This window comes from Ictidomys tridecemlineatus, chromosome 6 (assembly GCF_052094955.1).
Source record: "Ictidomys tridecemlineatus isolate mIctTri1 chromosome 6, mIctTri1.hap1, whole genome shotgun sequence".
In the NCBI taxonomy this organism is placed as follows: Eukaryota; Metazoa; Chordata; class Mammalia; order Rodentia; family Sciuridae; genus Ictidomys; species Ictidomys tridecemlineatus.
In genome coordinates this window covers 109,025,965-109,040,471 of record NC_135482.1, presented here as the reverse complement: position 1 = coordinate 109,040,471, position 14,507 = coordinate 109,025,965, and the positions used below count along the sequence as shown (strand labels likewise).

Sequence of the window (14,507 nt, the reverse complement as noted above, 5' to 3'; positions counted from 1 at the left end):
AAAATCTACAAATACTAAGTCTTATGTACATAATGTGGGAAGAAATGTAGGCCTTGCTAATAATCATACCAATACACAATTTCAGGTTGCCATTAGTAACATAGCATCATCTTATAGGAAATACAAACATACTATTTACAATTATTGGAGAGCAAGTGTAAATGATTTCTTCACAAAAAAGTTTTGGAATATTTATTCTCCTTTCTGTTTCTCATACTTGCCTTTAAGATTTTTAGGTTTCAATTCTGTGAAGTCTCCCTGTGTAGCTTTGGGGTGTGTGTGTATATGTATATATATATGTATTGATCATACATATGTACACTTCCGTATGTATTTCTTCATTGTTGTTCACATAATATTTTGCACCAGGGTTATATATTTTCTTAGTCTTGGCTGCTATGACAAAGATTACTATAGATTGGGTGGCTTTTACATCAACACTTGTTTCTTACAGTTCTGGAGGTTGGAGAGTCCAAGATCAAGGTACAAGTGTCTGATGAGGACCTGTTTCCTCTCTCTTAGACTGCTGTCATCTCCCTGTGACCTCCTTCTCACAGGGTGACAAAGGGCAAGAGAGGTCCCTTTTATAAGGGCACTAATCCCATGAATAGGATTATCCTCAAAGCCTAATTAACCCCTTTTCCTCATACCATCACACTGAGGATTTAGGATTTCAACATATGAGTTTTATGGGAACACAAATCATTTTTTATGTGTATAGTGCCAGTGTCTGACAAGTCCACAGTATTTTTTAATAAATGCTTGTTGAATAAATTGAAATATTGGCAGAGATAATTAAATCTATTTAAAGAAAGAAGGATAACTCTCTCCTCCCAAAATGGATAAAGGTCAAAACCATACCTCCAAGGTTATGTTATTATATGCACCTGTAGTCCCAACTACTCAGGAAGCTGAGGCAGGAGGATTACTTGAGCCCAGGATTTGAGGTCAGCCTGGGCAACATAGTGAGACCCATGTAGAAAAATAAAGAAAACAACAATGGCGAACTCCTTCAAACCAGTTTTGCTTATGTATTTAGATATGAACATTATAATAAAATATTAGCAGATAGGGTTAGCATTAAGATAAAGGAAAATACTACATGACCAAAAGGAGTTTATTTCAGGAATGATAGGATGACTTAATACATAATTTTATTTGTTTTAGGTGAAAGGAAAAGAGAATCTCATGGTGTTTGTTGGCTATTGTAAAATGTTATATATTTTGACAATCAGTTCAAATAAACTCTTAATAAAGTAATAATTGAATGATATTTTATATACTGTTTTAAATAAACAATAGCACAATAAATGTACTTGAAAACACATATTTTACACTAGTAGCCAGTATTATGCTTATTGATGATCACATACTGGAAATGCTTACTGAAGTTAGGAAGTGGTCAAAGAGGTTTGTTCTTATTAGTATTTGGCATTATTTTGGAAATGTTAGGTAGATAAGGAAATTGAATAAATAGCATCATTAATGAAAAGGATGGAGCATAATTTTCATTATTGCATAGTTAGAAACACTAATATAAATATTTCAGCTTCCCCCAAATCTATAACTGTAGCAGAACTGCAATGGGAATATTCTTGAAACATGCCCAAATGGTTTTGCGGTTTATTTGTGAGAACAATGCAGGTGGACTTACCTAAGTAAATCATGATACATGATCCATTGGATTAAAATGTGTGGAACTGGCACATAAGTAGATAACTATATCAAGGAAACAGAATTGAACCCAGAGTTAATCTAAAGATGACATGAATTGAGTATAATGGCCGTCATTTGGAAAACACTCATCTTAGTTATACCACATTAAATGCCAGATGAAATAAAGAGCTAATTTTAAAAAAATTCTTTCAAATTTTTAATACTTTTATTTATTTATTTATTTTTACTTGGTGCCGAAGATTGAACCAGGGTCTGACATATGCTAGGCAATCGCTCTACCACGGAGCCACAAGCCCAACCCCAAAGAGATAATGTTTTAAAAATATTTTTTTAGTTATACATGGACATAATATCTTTATTTTGTTTGCTTATTTTTATGTGGTGCTGAGGATCAAACCCAGTGTCTCACATGTGTGAGGCAAGTGCTCTGCCACTGAGCCACAACCCCAGCCCTAAAGAGCTAATAAAAAAAATATGTTTTTTTTTTGGTGTAGATGGACACAACACAATGCCTTTATTTTTGTGTGGTGCTGAGGATCGAACCCGGGTCCCGCCTGTGCTAGGCGAGCGCTCTACTGCTGAGCCCCAATCCCAGCCCCCTAAAGAGCTAATTTTTTAAAAATAAAAACGTTAGAAGAAAATGTAAGCAAAAAGATTTTAATAAAATCTTTGACAATTAAGACTTATTACCATAGCAAGAACCTTAAAAAATTAAACATGTTTGCTAGAAGATATAATCTAAAGCTATAATGATATTTTAGGGTAAAGTTTTGTAACATGATTAGACTGTTACATAAAGATTATTTCCAAAGCAGTAAGACACAGGAAGCGCTTTGTGTGTCTGAATAAATCTCTGTGTCTCTCACTCATCTAACATTTATTAAGCCTGAAGAACGTATTTCATCTTGGAATAGGCACTGAATATACATTTTTTTTCTGTCAGAACACATGGTCTTTGTCTTCCTAGAATTAAAAAATCTGATGAGACAGTTAATTCATAATGAAATAAATGATATGGGTGTAGTTACAATATTTATGTTTAGGAAGGGGATTTTTTTAAACAAGGTACATGTCTTTGAGAAAGTGTCCTTTAAAAAGTAGAGACCTGAAGAAACAGAAGAAGTCAATCTTGCTGAGCAGTTTGGTAAAATCATTTCTCTAAAAGAGGTTAACAAATTTCAAAGGCCTGGTGGGAAGTTTTGAGGGAATAGGAGAAAGACCAAGAGCAGCATCTTATACAAGGAGAAGGCTTGACGAGATGAGAAGTTGGGAAAGTATCCAGAGTTAGATTCATTAATTCATTCCATTCATCAGACATTTCTTGTATACAAACCATGTGCAAAGAAATAAGGAGATAACAGTGAACAAAGTTAAATCCATGCCCTCTAGGAGTCGAAGTTCCTGCCTTCAAGATCCTTGCAGATAATAGGACAATTTTCTTCAAAGTGCCAGAGAAAAACTATTCCACTTGTCTAATTAAGAGGATTATGAGCTGATTTAGCTTTTAATTATTGTGTGTGAGTATTGTGTGGGATGGCAGGGAGAGAGCAGACATGAACAAGAAAGTCTAGCAATGAATTTAATCTAGGTTAAGTGAGGGATTGTTAGTATGACTCATGAGTTAAGGTTTAATACTAGATAGGATTTTATAGTTACTGTCAGTAAAGCAGCAGTTCTGATTTATTTGCCTGTGTACTCAAAGGTATACTCATAAATGTTCATTTTGTCACCCCTCTAATTGATGTATAAGCATTGTTAATATTTCTCATGTTAGCTTTAATTTTGTTTAGTATCTTCAGAAATATTCTGTGAATCAGCATTGAAAAAGAGTAGCCAAATATAGACAAATTTATGAAAACAGTTAATAATGTCTGATTAAATTATTTTTAATTGAGAAATTGGAATGCTTACAGTCAGCATTAAAAAAAATTAAATAATAAAAAATTGTGTCAGGATTTATTTTGATGCATTTCCCCCCATTTCTTTCCAGCATGTAAAATAGTGTTGTGTCTTATAATCAGTGGCATTTTAGATTTGATGAAATATAATAGCATTAAAATAACAGTTCTATGTGGTAATATTTATGGTATGACTTGTTAAAAGTTTTGTTTTGTTTATGAACATGATTCTGTAGATAGCAGCAAATAATTCTCCCTATAAAGCCAAAGAGGAAAAAGTAAAATTTCAATTAACCATTGTATTTTGTTTATGTTGAAATTACAGTGTTGTTTGATTACTACTGTTAGTTTTTGTTGTTGTTGTTGTTGTTTTACTGTAGCACCTTTCCTTTGATTGGTAAAAGCGTGGTGCCATCTATTGGACAAATGCTGAATTACAAGTCAGATTTGGTTAGTGGTAGGGCTTAGAAATATATATATCACCTTTATTTTATTTATTTACTTGTATGTAATGCTGAGGATTGAACCCAGTGCCCCACACGTGCAAGTGCTCCACCACTGAGCCACAACCCCAGCCCAGAAATAGAGTTTTAACAAGCTTTGTAGGTGATTCTGTTGACACACCAAGTTTGAGATCTAAACTTTGGTTCTTAGTCTGTTGGCAGAGAATATCCAAATTGGTATGGAATGTTTTGATCTTTAATCTGTATTCACATCTAAAGGTATTGTCTTTAGGCCAATTCAATAATATATTTAAAACCTATTTTTTATGCTCCAGTTCTTAAAAATGTAGGTAATTCTTGTGATGGGTAAAATACAGATTTATTTAAAACTATTATTGCATTCTGCTAGTTTTTTTTGTTAATATAATATTTTAATCAACAAACCTTGTTAGTATAACTGCTTTCTTGTTAGAGTTTATAGAATGTTTAAGGTTAAAAGTTTCATGTTTGAGTAGGTTCTAGGTTAGGAATTCTGAATATAACTAGAACATTTGAGGAATGCCTTTCTATTTTACTTGCTGCTGGAAGGTATAAACAGGGGAGACTGAGGGAAAAATAGTGATTATATAGAGAAAAGCAATAGGTAAAATATTTTGACAATGAATAGGTGTAATTAAAAAAGAAAAGGGAGTCCCTAAGTTAGTTTGATCTTTTTATGTGAGGGGGGGTTTATCAGAGATTGAACTCAGAGGCACTTGACCTCTGAGCATCCCAGCCCTATTTTGTATTTTATTTATACATAGGGTCTCAGCTGAGTTGCTTAATGCCTCTTTTTTTTTTTTTTTTTTTTTTGCTGAAGCTGGTTTTGAATTTGCAATCCTCCTGCCTCACCCTCCTGAGCTGCTGGATTATAGGCATGTGCCGCTGAGCTCGACTGCTGCCATCTTTTGTAGTGATTTTTGAAGTGAGAATAGTTGAATGCTACATTTATTCATGCTATTATTCCTCCTCTGTTTTGTGGTGCCATTGGCATTTCTTTTCTATTTTGGCAAAAAGGTATGATTTCCCAGAATAATGAAGTTAATGGAGGCAAAAGGTTAAAGTACTATGCTACTCATCGTTGGCTCATGAAGATGCTGAAAAAGTGGTTCCCATTTAGCTTCCCTTTCTTTGTTTTTATCTCCTCTGTATTGTTAATAGAGCAAACCCAGAACACATGTGGAGGAGTCAATCACTGAAAGGGCTTTACACATACATTTGGTACTTCTACCCTTGACTAGAGTGTGGAAGGCTAAAATCTAAAATTTGAGCAAAAGAAATTTCAGACCTAAATACTGCTTTTCCATTACAAATGTTCCTTTCATACAGATGTAAAATTAAATATTGGCTTACTTTCAAGAAAGAAATAACTACTGCTGGTGCAGTGGCACATGCCTGTAATCCCAGTGATTTGGGTGGCTGAGGTGGGAGGATTGCAAATTTAAGGCCAGGCTGGGCAATTTGGTGAGACCTTGTCTCAAAATAAAAAGGGCTGGGAATGTGGCTCAGTGGTAAAGTGCTCCTGGCTTTAATCCTCAGTACCAAAAAACAAAGCCTGCTAAAGAAAACGAGAAGTATGAAATTTGGTTCCTAACTTGTGTTCTAACTCTAGATTACTTATTATTCTTGAGAAAGTAAACACATTTTCTTCTGTCTACCACAGTTGACAATGTGACAAGGTCCAGATAATTCTACCCCTACTTTGAAGTTCTTTATTGTTTTGAATGAAAAATTTCAGGCTAGTAGGAGCAAAATGAAGTGAACAAATGGTATATTCTTTTTACACTAGTTTGAATAGTACATTCACTTCTATTACCAGAATCTCTTTTCATTATTAACAGTGCATGAGTCAGAGGGTTGATGTACTTAGGAGGACAGTGTATTTATGACCTCACTGACAATAAGTTGTGTTCATAGTGAGCTTTAATGTGCAGGCCTCTGAATAGAAGGTTGCTATGAGTGATGGGTTTTCACATGTCGCACTAGGAAAGCTTTATGCCTGTGAATGGTTTAAAATGTTTACTAGTTCCTTACTATATGCAGACAGATATTTTTATTCAAATGGTTTCTGTTTTCTTTTCATTTTCCTTATATGCTTGCAGAATTTATAGTTGAACTTAGTTTCCCCTTAAAGTAGAGCATTTTGAATTTACCTGTTTGGAATTAGGTAATGGGGAAGAGGAAAGGTCATAAAACCAGGTAAAAATTTCAATTATAAGGTATTTCAAAGTTGTGCAGTTTTAATATTTTCAAGTGTGTATAGAACTACCAAATAAGAAATGTCAAAGTGTAGGTTATAGAGTTTTATTAATATATGAAGATTAAAATTAGAGGGTCTATTTTATTTTTGTGTATATATTTAAAAAGTTCATACTCATTTTATTATTAAGTATTGGCTGGGGCTGTAGCTCAGGGACAGAGTGCTTGCCTTATAGCATGTGTGTGGCCCTGGGTTCCATCCTTAGCACCACATAAAAACAAACAAGAGAAAGTATCTACTATGTAACCAGTCTATCACCTTGTTTACAGAATGGAAATTAGATTCAGTGTAGACAAACTGAAAGCTGGCTAGTTTTTTTAAATGCATGTGGGAGTTTATTATCTTCTGAACTGATATGTTAGGTGTTGAGATGGAAGATAAGCAGATGGTTTCAAGAGATTATTAAAAACTTAAAAAGACAACATACAGAAAATAGTATAAAACATATGTTATAGTTGAATAAATTATAAAGTCATCTGCCTTGTAACCACCACCCAGGTCTAGAAAGAGAACTTTAACAGCTACCTGAAAGCTGCTCAGGTACATTATCCCAGTCAGAACTCTGTCCCTTTCTTCTAAAAGTAATCACAATCCTGGCTTTTTGTAGCAGCCATACCTTTGATTTTTATTATACACATTACGTATGTATCCCTAACATTACAGTAGTTATATTCCATTAACAAATTACTATCATTCCTAAGTACCATCCCTAGATAGTGTGTCTTAGTTTGGTCCATTTCTCAAAAATGTGCTTTAAATTTCTTTCAAATTTCCTTTTAATTCCCCATTTTCCTCATGTGGTTCAACCATTTCTTAGCTTATTAGCTTGAATGATAATTTTATCATATTTGTGATTTCTGTGTTTATTTCAGTCGAATGACTTGTCTCTTGATTTTAAGCCATATTTTCCTGCTTTATATGTTTAGTAATCTTTATATATATTGTGTAATTTTCTGTTATTATAGTACAGATATTTTAGATGAATTGTTTTTAAATGCTTTGATTCTTTTGTCTCCCTTAATGAAGTTTTGCCTTGCAAGAGTTAATTTACTTGTGTTCTTTTCAAGACTTGCTTTTAAACTCTGTTAGGGCTGGTTTAGAATAGACTTCCCTCTGGAGATAACTTAGCTCTACTCCTAAGGCTTGACCTTTCTGGTATCTCTGCTGAATGTCACTGTGTTCACTCCACTTTGGCTCTTTGGAACTTGAATTTTTTTGTGACAGTTCAGGCAGTTGCTCAACTCAGCTCCCAGAGAGTTGTTCTTTCTGTAGTTCTTCATATGACCTTGTGGAGTCTTCTGGGAATGCAGAGCTTTGTATTTGGCCAGACTCAAGGGGACCCCACCAGATTAAATACTAGTGCTTTTCTGGTGAGCTTTCTTCTTGGTGTTATTTTGCTCTATAAATTTCCACTGCTTTTAGAAGTCTTACTTGCTGGTTTGTCTTAAGGTCTCTGAGCTTTCTTTCCTTGTGTCATGTATTAGACAGCAAGTCTGGGCCATTGTCAGAGTTTTTAGCCCCATCCCCCCTTCCTTCCTGACCTGCAGGAGAGTTTGGGTAGAACACACCCCGACCAGGTGGAACCCAGAAAGGAAAGGGTCGTCTGGCTGCCTGCACCCAACCCTCCCTCACTGGAGGACAATCAGATGTGTCAGGGAGACCAGTCAAAGCAGGATCTCAATTTATTGAGAAAACACACACAGCTAATATAATGTACAGGAGCCAATCAGGATAAAGGTCAGCAGGGTGGGGAGAGTTCTGAGCCTATCCTGGAGGTGGTCTAATTTTTCCTCACCCCAAGCAACACCTTCTGGCTGATCTCTAGGCGCTGTCTTAGCCACATATGGCCCCAGGACCGGGAAGCAGGTAGCAATTTAGGTTTCCTCTTTTCTGATGCAACATGCCCCACATGTTGCATGCCCTACATCAAGTTAGGTTTCCTCCTTTCTGATGCAGCATGCCCCACATGTTACATCATGCCCCATAGGCCATCACCTTATGTCTCTTCTCTCAAATTATCATATTCTCAAATTGCTTGTTGTCCAGTGTCTGAAAACAGTTGATTCATGCATATTGTGTAATTTTCTAATAGTCTATGACAGAAGGGCCAGTCTGTTAACTCCCATTATAGTCAGATTGTGCTGATCTTGCAGAGTGAGAAGTATAGTTGGAAGTTCATTGAAGGATTTGAAGCAGATTAGTACCACGGTGTTCTTTCCTATTTTGCCAAGATCACACCAGTGCTATCTTGAGAATGGATAAAAGAAATGGGAGAGAACTCAGTAGAGTCTGTGTAGTAATTTAAGCTTAAACTAGATTAGAAATGGATAGATTGAAGATTTTGGAGATAAAACAATTAGGATCTACTGTTGAATGGGTTGTGGGAAATGAAGATTGGAAGGAGGGAAAGGAGATTCTGTGTTCTGCTTTAGCCACTGGGATGGCAATATTGTTTTAATGAGACGGTAAAGACACATCTCCTCAAATGAAGGGCTAGGGAAGAGTGAGAAAATCAGCATTTAGGAAAAAAAAAATTGAGTTACTTATTAGTCATCTAACTGGAGCTGTGAAATGTGCAGTGAGATGTGACTCTTGAAATCAGAGCAGAGGGTAGGCCTAGATACTTACCAGCAGCATCTCCATTATATTTAAAGCCAACTAGTACAGCTCAGAGTTTATTTGAAGAAGTATAGGGTTTGGACTGCTACATAACATGGAGGTCTAATTTTAAAATTTGGGCTGGAGTTGTGGCTCAGTGGCAGAGCGCTTGCCTCACACATGTGAAGCACTGTGTTCGATCCTCAGCAGCACATAAAAATAAATAAAACAAAATAAAGATATTAAAAAATTTTTGAACAAATATTTATTTATTTATTTTTAGCCACGGTCTTGCTATGTTGCCCAGGCTGCCTGAGTGGTCTTGAATTCCTAGGCTGAAGTGATTCTCCCACCTTAGTGTCCTGAGTACCTAGGACTTGGAGGTGTAATTCAGAAGGAAGAACCTACAAAGAAAACAGAGAGGGAGCAATTGGAAAAAGAAAGAAAATCAGGGGAGGCCAGGCCTGTGGAACACACTTATAATCCCAGCAGTTTGGGAGGCTGAGGTAGGAGGATCATGAGTTCAAAACCAGCCTTAGGGCTGGGGATGTGCCTCAAGCTGTAACGCGATAGCCTGGCATATGCGGGACACTGGGTTCGATCTTCAGCACCACGTATAAATAAAATAAAGATGTTGTGTCCACCAAAAACTAAAAAATTAATATTAAAAAATTCCCTCTCTCTCTCAAAACAAACAAACAAACAAACAAAAAAACAGCCTTAGCAACATAGCAAGGCCCAAAGCTACTTAGACCCTGGTCCCAAAATAAAAAAATAAAAAGGGCTGTTGATGTGGCTCAGTGGTTGAGTACTCCTAGGTTCGATCCCTGGTAACAACAATAACAACAAAAATCAGGGGAGTGTGGTACCATGATAGTCAAGAGAAATAAAATATCTAGGTGGGAATGAGCCATTACTTTGGATGTTTCTGAGAGTTCTAGGAAGGCTGGGACAGAAATGTGTTTGTTAGATTTAGCAGTTCAGATATGATGGGTTGTTTCAATGGAGGAGTAGGAAAAGAAGCCAGATTAGGATGATTATCATGAAGGGATCTTATATGTATGAAATATTATATAATCAATTAAAGAGAAAAGAGTGAACAGGAGAGGAGGAAGGAATGGTAGTTGATGTAGACCCATCAGTCTTCAGGCTGGGGTGTTTGTATACATTGGTGTTCATGAAGATTTTCCAGTGGTATATGGGAACCATGCAGGCAGTTTCAACTTTTCACCTTCCACTTGTCATTTTCTACATTTTATTATTTTTTAAAAATATTTATTGTTTAGTTGTAGTTGGACACGATACTTTTATTTATTATGTAGTGCTGAGGATTGAACCCAGGGCCTTGCACATGCTAGGCGAGTGTTCTACCACTGAGCCACAACCCCAGCCCCATCATTTTCTGCATTTTAGTTGGTTGAGAATATCTGTGAGTTTTTCTATCTCCTTTTACAATTGTACTCTAACTTCATTCGTTCTTCAGCTCTCAAGTATTCCTGAGGAAATGTTAAAAGACTTGTAGACTTGGTCAGAATTCCTATTCCCTTATAGTACTGTGGATGTTTTCTTCTTATCAGTTTTCACATATGAATTGTAGTTATTTTAAAAAAATATGTTCACTATTGACATGACAAATGTTTGAGTCCTTTCATGGTGTTACAGATTATTTTGGGTGTTTGGAAGTCTGCAGGAACAAAAAAGGGAAAAAAAATCCATAGTAGAGGGGAGGCAAATATTTGGAGTCAGATTGGTAGGAAAACAGGTTTTATTCAAGCCAGCTTTGAAGGAAGATAGAAGGAAGATAGAAGAAATTTTATGTTTCAAATTTCCATCTTCAGAAAATTGAAGGATCAGGAAAGCTTTTTGTTGGGAAAACATATAATGGTGGCAGCACTCCAGAGAAAAACCCCAACATGGCGCCTAACGACCTTCTCCTTTTTTTTTTCTTTCACTGGCGCACCCCCCCCCCCCAATGTTCAAACCCTGCTGGTGGGAAGCCTTAGCCCCAATTAGAATTAACTTCTTGGGCTCCGGAACTGACATATGGAAGAGCTTGCCAATAAACGGGCGACCTGTTATCTACCTCAGCCCTGCTACCTCTCCTTAGACCTATATAAACACACAACCTTTTATAATAAAGTGGAACCTCTTCCGTGATCTGTGTCGTGTGGTGCGGTGTCTTCCAGTCTTACACTTTTTATAAGAGGCAGCAAACTAGGACAGAAGGAAGGAAATAGATATGCAGATTTAAGTTAGCCTGTGCTAGACAGGCCAGAGCAGAGAAGTAGTTCCTAGTCTCTTAACTTCATGAGTTCCTTCTCTGGACTTGGGATCTCAGTGGTGGAGGATGGGGGGCAGTCTTTTAGGCTTTATTCTCAGTATGAGAAAATATGGCATGCAGGAAAAAAGTTATCAGGAAGTTGCCCTTAATTTCAGAGGGGGTCTTCATTTTAGTTTGTTTTAGTATCATCACAGTTAATAAACCTAATAATGTAGAAGAAACATTTGAGCCATGACTAGGAGAAGATGAAGTTTATCCTTTGCAGTTGTGTGAAAAAAGAGTTCAGGCAGCCTGTGCAAAGGTCTCAGGGGAACTGTAGCATGCCCAGCATATTTGAGGAGCAGCAAGGAGTCCTTTGTGACTGAAGCATAGTAATTAGGGAAGATTGATAAGGCATGAGATTTTATAAGCTACCAAGAAGACTTTGGCTCTACTTTAAGTCGTAATGGGGAGCCAAGACAAGGTTTTGAGCACAGGAGTAACAAGGTCAAATTTATGTTTAAAAAGTTCTCTGTTTAGAATATTATTGCAGTGGAGGACAAGCTCAGGAGGAGGAGGTTGATTAAAAGTTTTTGTTTTTGTTTTTTTAAAGTAACATGCTGGTTGGTAGTGTTGTCAGAAACTTGGTATTTGTCCCCCGTACCAATCTAATAATGAGGACATGGTTTTGAGAAAAAGGAAAAAGTTGTTTGATTACTTTTCTAGCAAAGAAGAAGCACAGGGGACTCCTTGTCATGGAGGTTGTGATTCTGCCCATCAGGGAACAGGGGGTTTTAAATAGGTGATTCGAAGGCTACATATGTGTTCTTTCAGAGTTGTAGTTCACTTGTTAATCTGGGAGCTAGTCATTTCTGAGATCTTCTGGTGCTGTCCCCAAAGTCTAAGTTAATTTGATCCTGTGGTGAGTGTGTGCTCAATGACAGATAACTCCGCTGAGGATGGGGAAGAAAGGTAATTCTGTTTCTGCTGAGATTGGGTGGGTTTGAATTGGGGGAGAAGAGAGAAAGAAAATGTGTCCTTTTAAAAATAAGTTACAGTGGCAGAGCAGCAAGGGCTACTCAAAGCATAAAGTGGATCATTGTTATAGTAGCAGTGAAAATGGCAAGAAATTCTTAGATTTTTGCAATGTTTTCAAGACAGAGTTAACTAGATAGGTTTCTTGATGACTTGAGAGAGAATGGAAGACATGAATAAGACTCAGGTTTTAGGCCAAAGCAACTGGAGCAGCTTTGGAGGTATCATCAATTTAGTCTTGGGCATGTAAAAAGTGTTTAAAATGTTTGTTAAACTTGTAAGTGGGATACTTAGTTAATTATTTAGGACTGGAATTAGGGAAAGGGATAGTAGAAGGGGTGGGGTCTGTTAATACAGGTTGATTATCCCTTAAATGCTTGGGATCAAAAGTTTTTTAGATTTTGGAGTTTTTCAGATTTTGGCACATTCATAATAGACTTCATCAATTGAGTACCTCTAATATGAAAATCTAAAATCATAAATGCTCTGAACTTGAAACTTGAGCATTACTGTTTTCACTCAAAAGTTTTGGATTTCAGTTTTCCAGGTTAGGGAATGCTCAAACATGTAAGATTTGGGGTATAGTGTTAGCAGGCAGAAGAGACGTGTAGGTGTTTAGGAATTACTGGTGTTTAATCTGTTGACTGTTTATAATTTAGGACTTCTGTGAGTTCATTAAGACAGTTTTTTTTTAAGAAAAGGTAACTCAGTAAAGTTGCAGATATACATATATATATATATATATAAAATATACACACATATATAAATAATTATATGTATTTATATATATTTATTTTTTAGTTGGACAGAATATTTTTATTTTATTTATTTATTTTTATGTGCACTGAGGATCAAACCCAGGGCCTTGGACATGCTAGACGAGGGTTTAGGAGATCCCCAGTGTTCTAAAGTGTTTCATTTTTTTTTTCTACCACTGAGCCACAATCTCAGCCCCAGAAGTTATACTTTGATTTCTCAAACCATTCTTTCTACTCAAGAAAGAATGAATAAATTAGGTGAAATGTATAACTAAAATATTATCCATCCTTTTTATTATGCTTAATTCAGATGAGACTATTCATCTCTGTATTCCCTGGGGTCACTAGAGGTTGCCCTGGATACTTAGGAAATGTTGACCCTTTAACTCAGAGACATTCACAGAATCTGACAAGGGAAATGCCTCAGGTGGTCTGGTAACTTCAGAGTGACCCTTGAAGACATTTACATCTTCCTTCCAGTCCTGAACTCTATAGGTTTTGGGTCAGGGCTGGGAAAAGCAAAGCCTTGTGGGTTGGGGGAGATAAATGCTGAGGTTAAAAAAAGATCTGTGTTTTTCTGACATTTTCTAAACCTGAACTATTTAGGAAACATGTTCAACAGTCTTATCTTTTTCTTTCTACCTATAGCCCCACCCAAGAGATTTTCATCATTAGATACCCAGGTAGTTGTTAACTCTGAGGCTGAATACTAAGGAAAGGATGTTGTCAACCCAGATATTTTCAATACTTTGTGCAGTGCAGACTGTTTGAAATAGCTTTCATTTTCTCCTGTAAGAAAGGGAACTTTTCTAATTTTTGGATCATTTGGAGTTCTGATTATAGGTCTTAGAGTCAAGTGAAAGATAGACATACCACCCTGGTAATCTGCTATAGTTTCAGCTATTGTAGGAACTGGCATTGGTGTGACCAATTTTATTTTTATTTTTATTTTTTATAAATATTTTTTATAGTTGTAGTTGGACACAATACCTTTATTTTATTTATTTATCTTTATGTGGCGCTGAGGATCGAACCCAGGGCCCCACATGTGCGAGGTGAGCACTCTACCAGTGAGCCACAACTCCAGCTCCCCCCCCCCACTTTTAAAAAATACTTTTTAGTTGAAGTTGGACACAATATCTTTATTTTATTTATTTATCTTTATGTGGGGTGTGACCAATTTTAAATAACCAAATGTTCAGGGTCAGATATTCTTCTGTGGCTTCATGATTGGATTAGACTGAACGTAGTCTGGATTCCCTGATCAAGGATTGGTCTTTCAGAAATAAGGCAGATACTGACAAGGTTAGAGTAATTATCTTTTACATACACCTGCCCCTCGCTTCCCTTTTAAAAAGACCATAGTGGGGAGGAGGGCACTCACTCTCCTTTGCTTCTCTTATATAGGAGATACACCGGAGGTTTGAAAATGCTCCTGATTCTGCCAAGACCAAGGCTCTGCAAACTGTTATTGAGATGAAGGTAAGTAAGAGCCTAATAAATCTCATAAAGAATCTTATCAGTCATGGTTTCAAGTGT

The 14,507-nt window shown here is 36.4% G+C and overlaps 1 protein-coding gene across 23 annotated transcripts in view; it reads left to right on the top strand.

Moving 5' to 3' along the window:
- The window catches only part of Erc1 (ELKS/RAB6-interacting/CAST family member 1), a 502,961-nt gene that overhangs the window by 96,552 nt on the left and 391,902 nt on the right, over nucleotides 1–14,507 (top strand). For all 23 annotated transcript variants that reach the window (XR_005731973.2, XM_040281166.2, XM_040281167.2 and 20 more), the window contains exon 4: nucleotides 14,376–14,450. Coding sequence is in view for 22 of the 23 variants with exons in the window: in XM_040281166.2 (XP_040137100.2) it covers nucleotides 14,376–14,450 (75 nt within the window). In the remaining variant the exon portion in view is untranslated. The remainder of the gene's footprint in view (nucleotides 1–14,375; nucleotides 14,451–14,507) is intronic.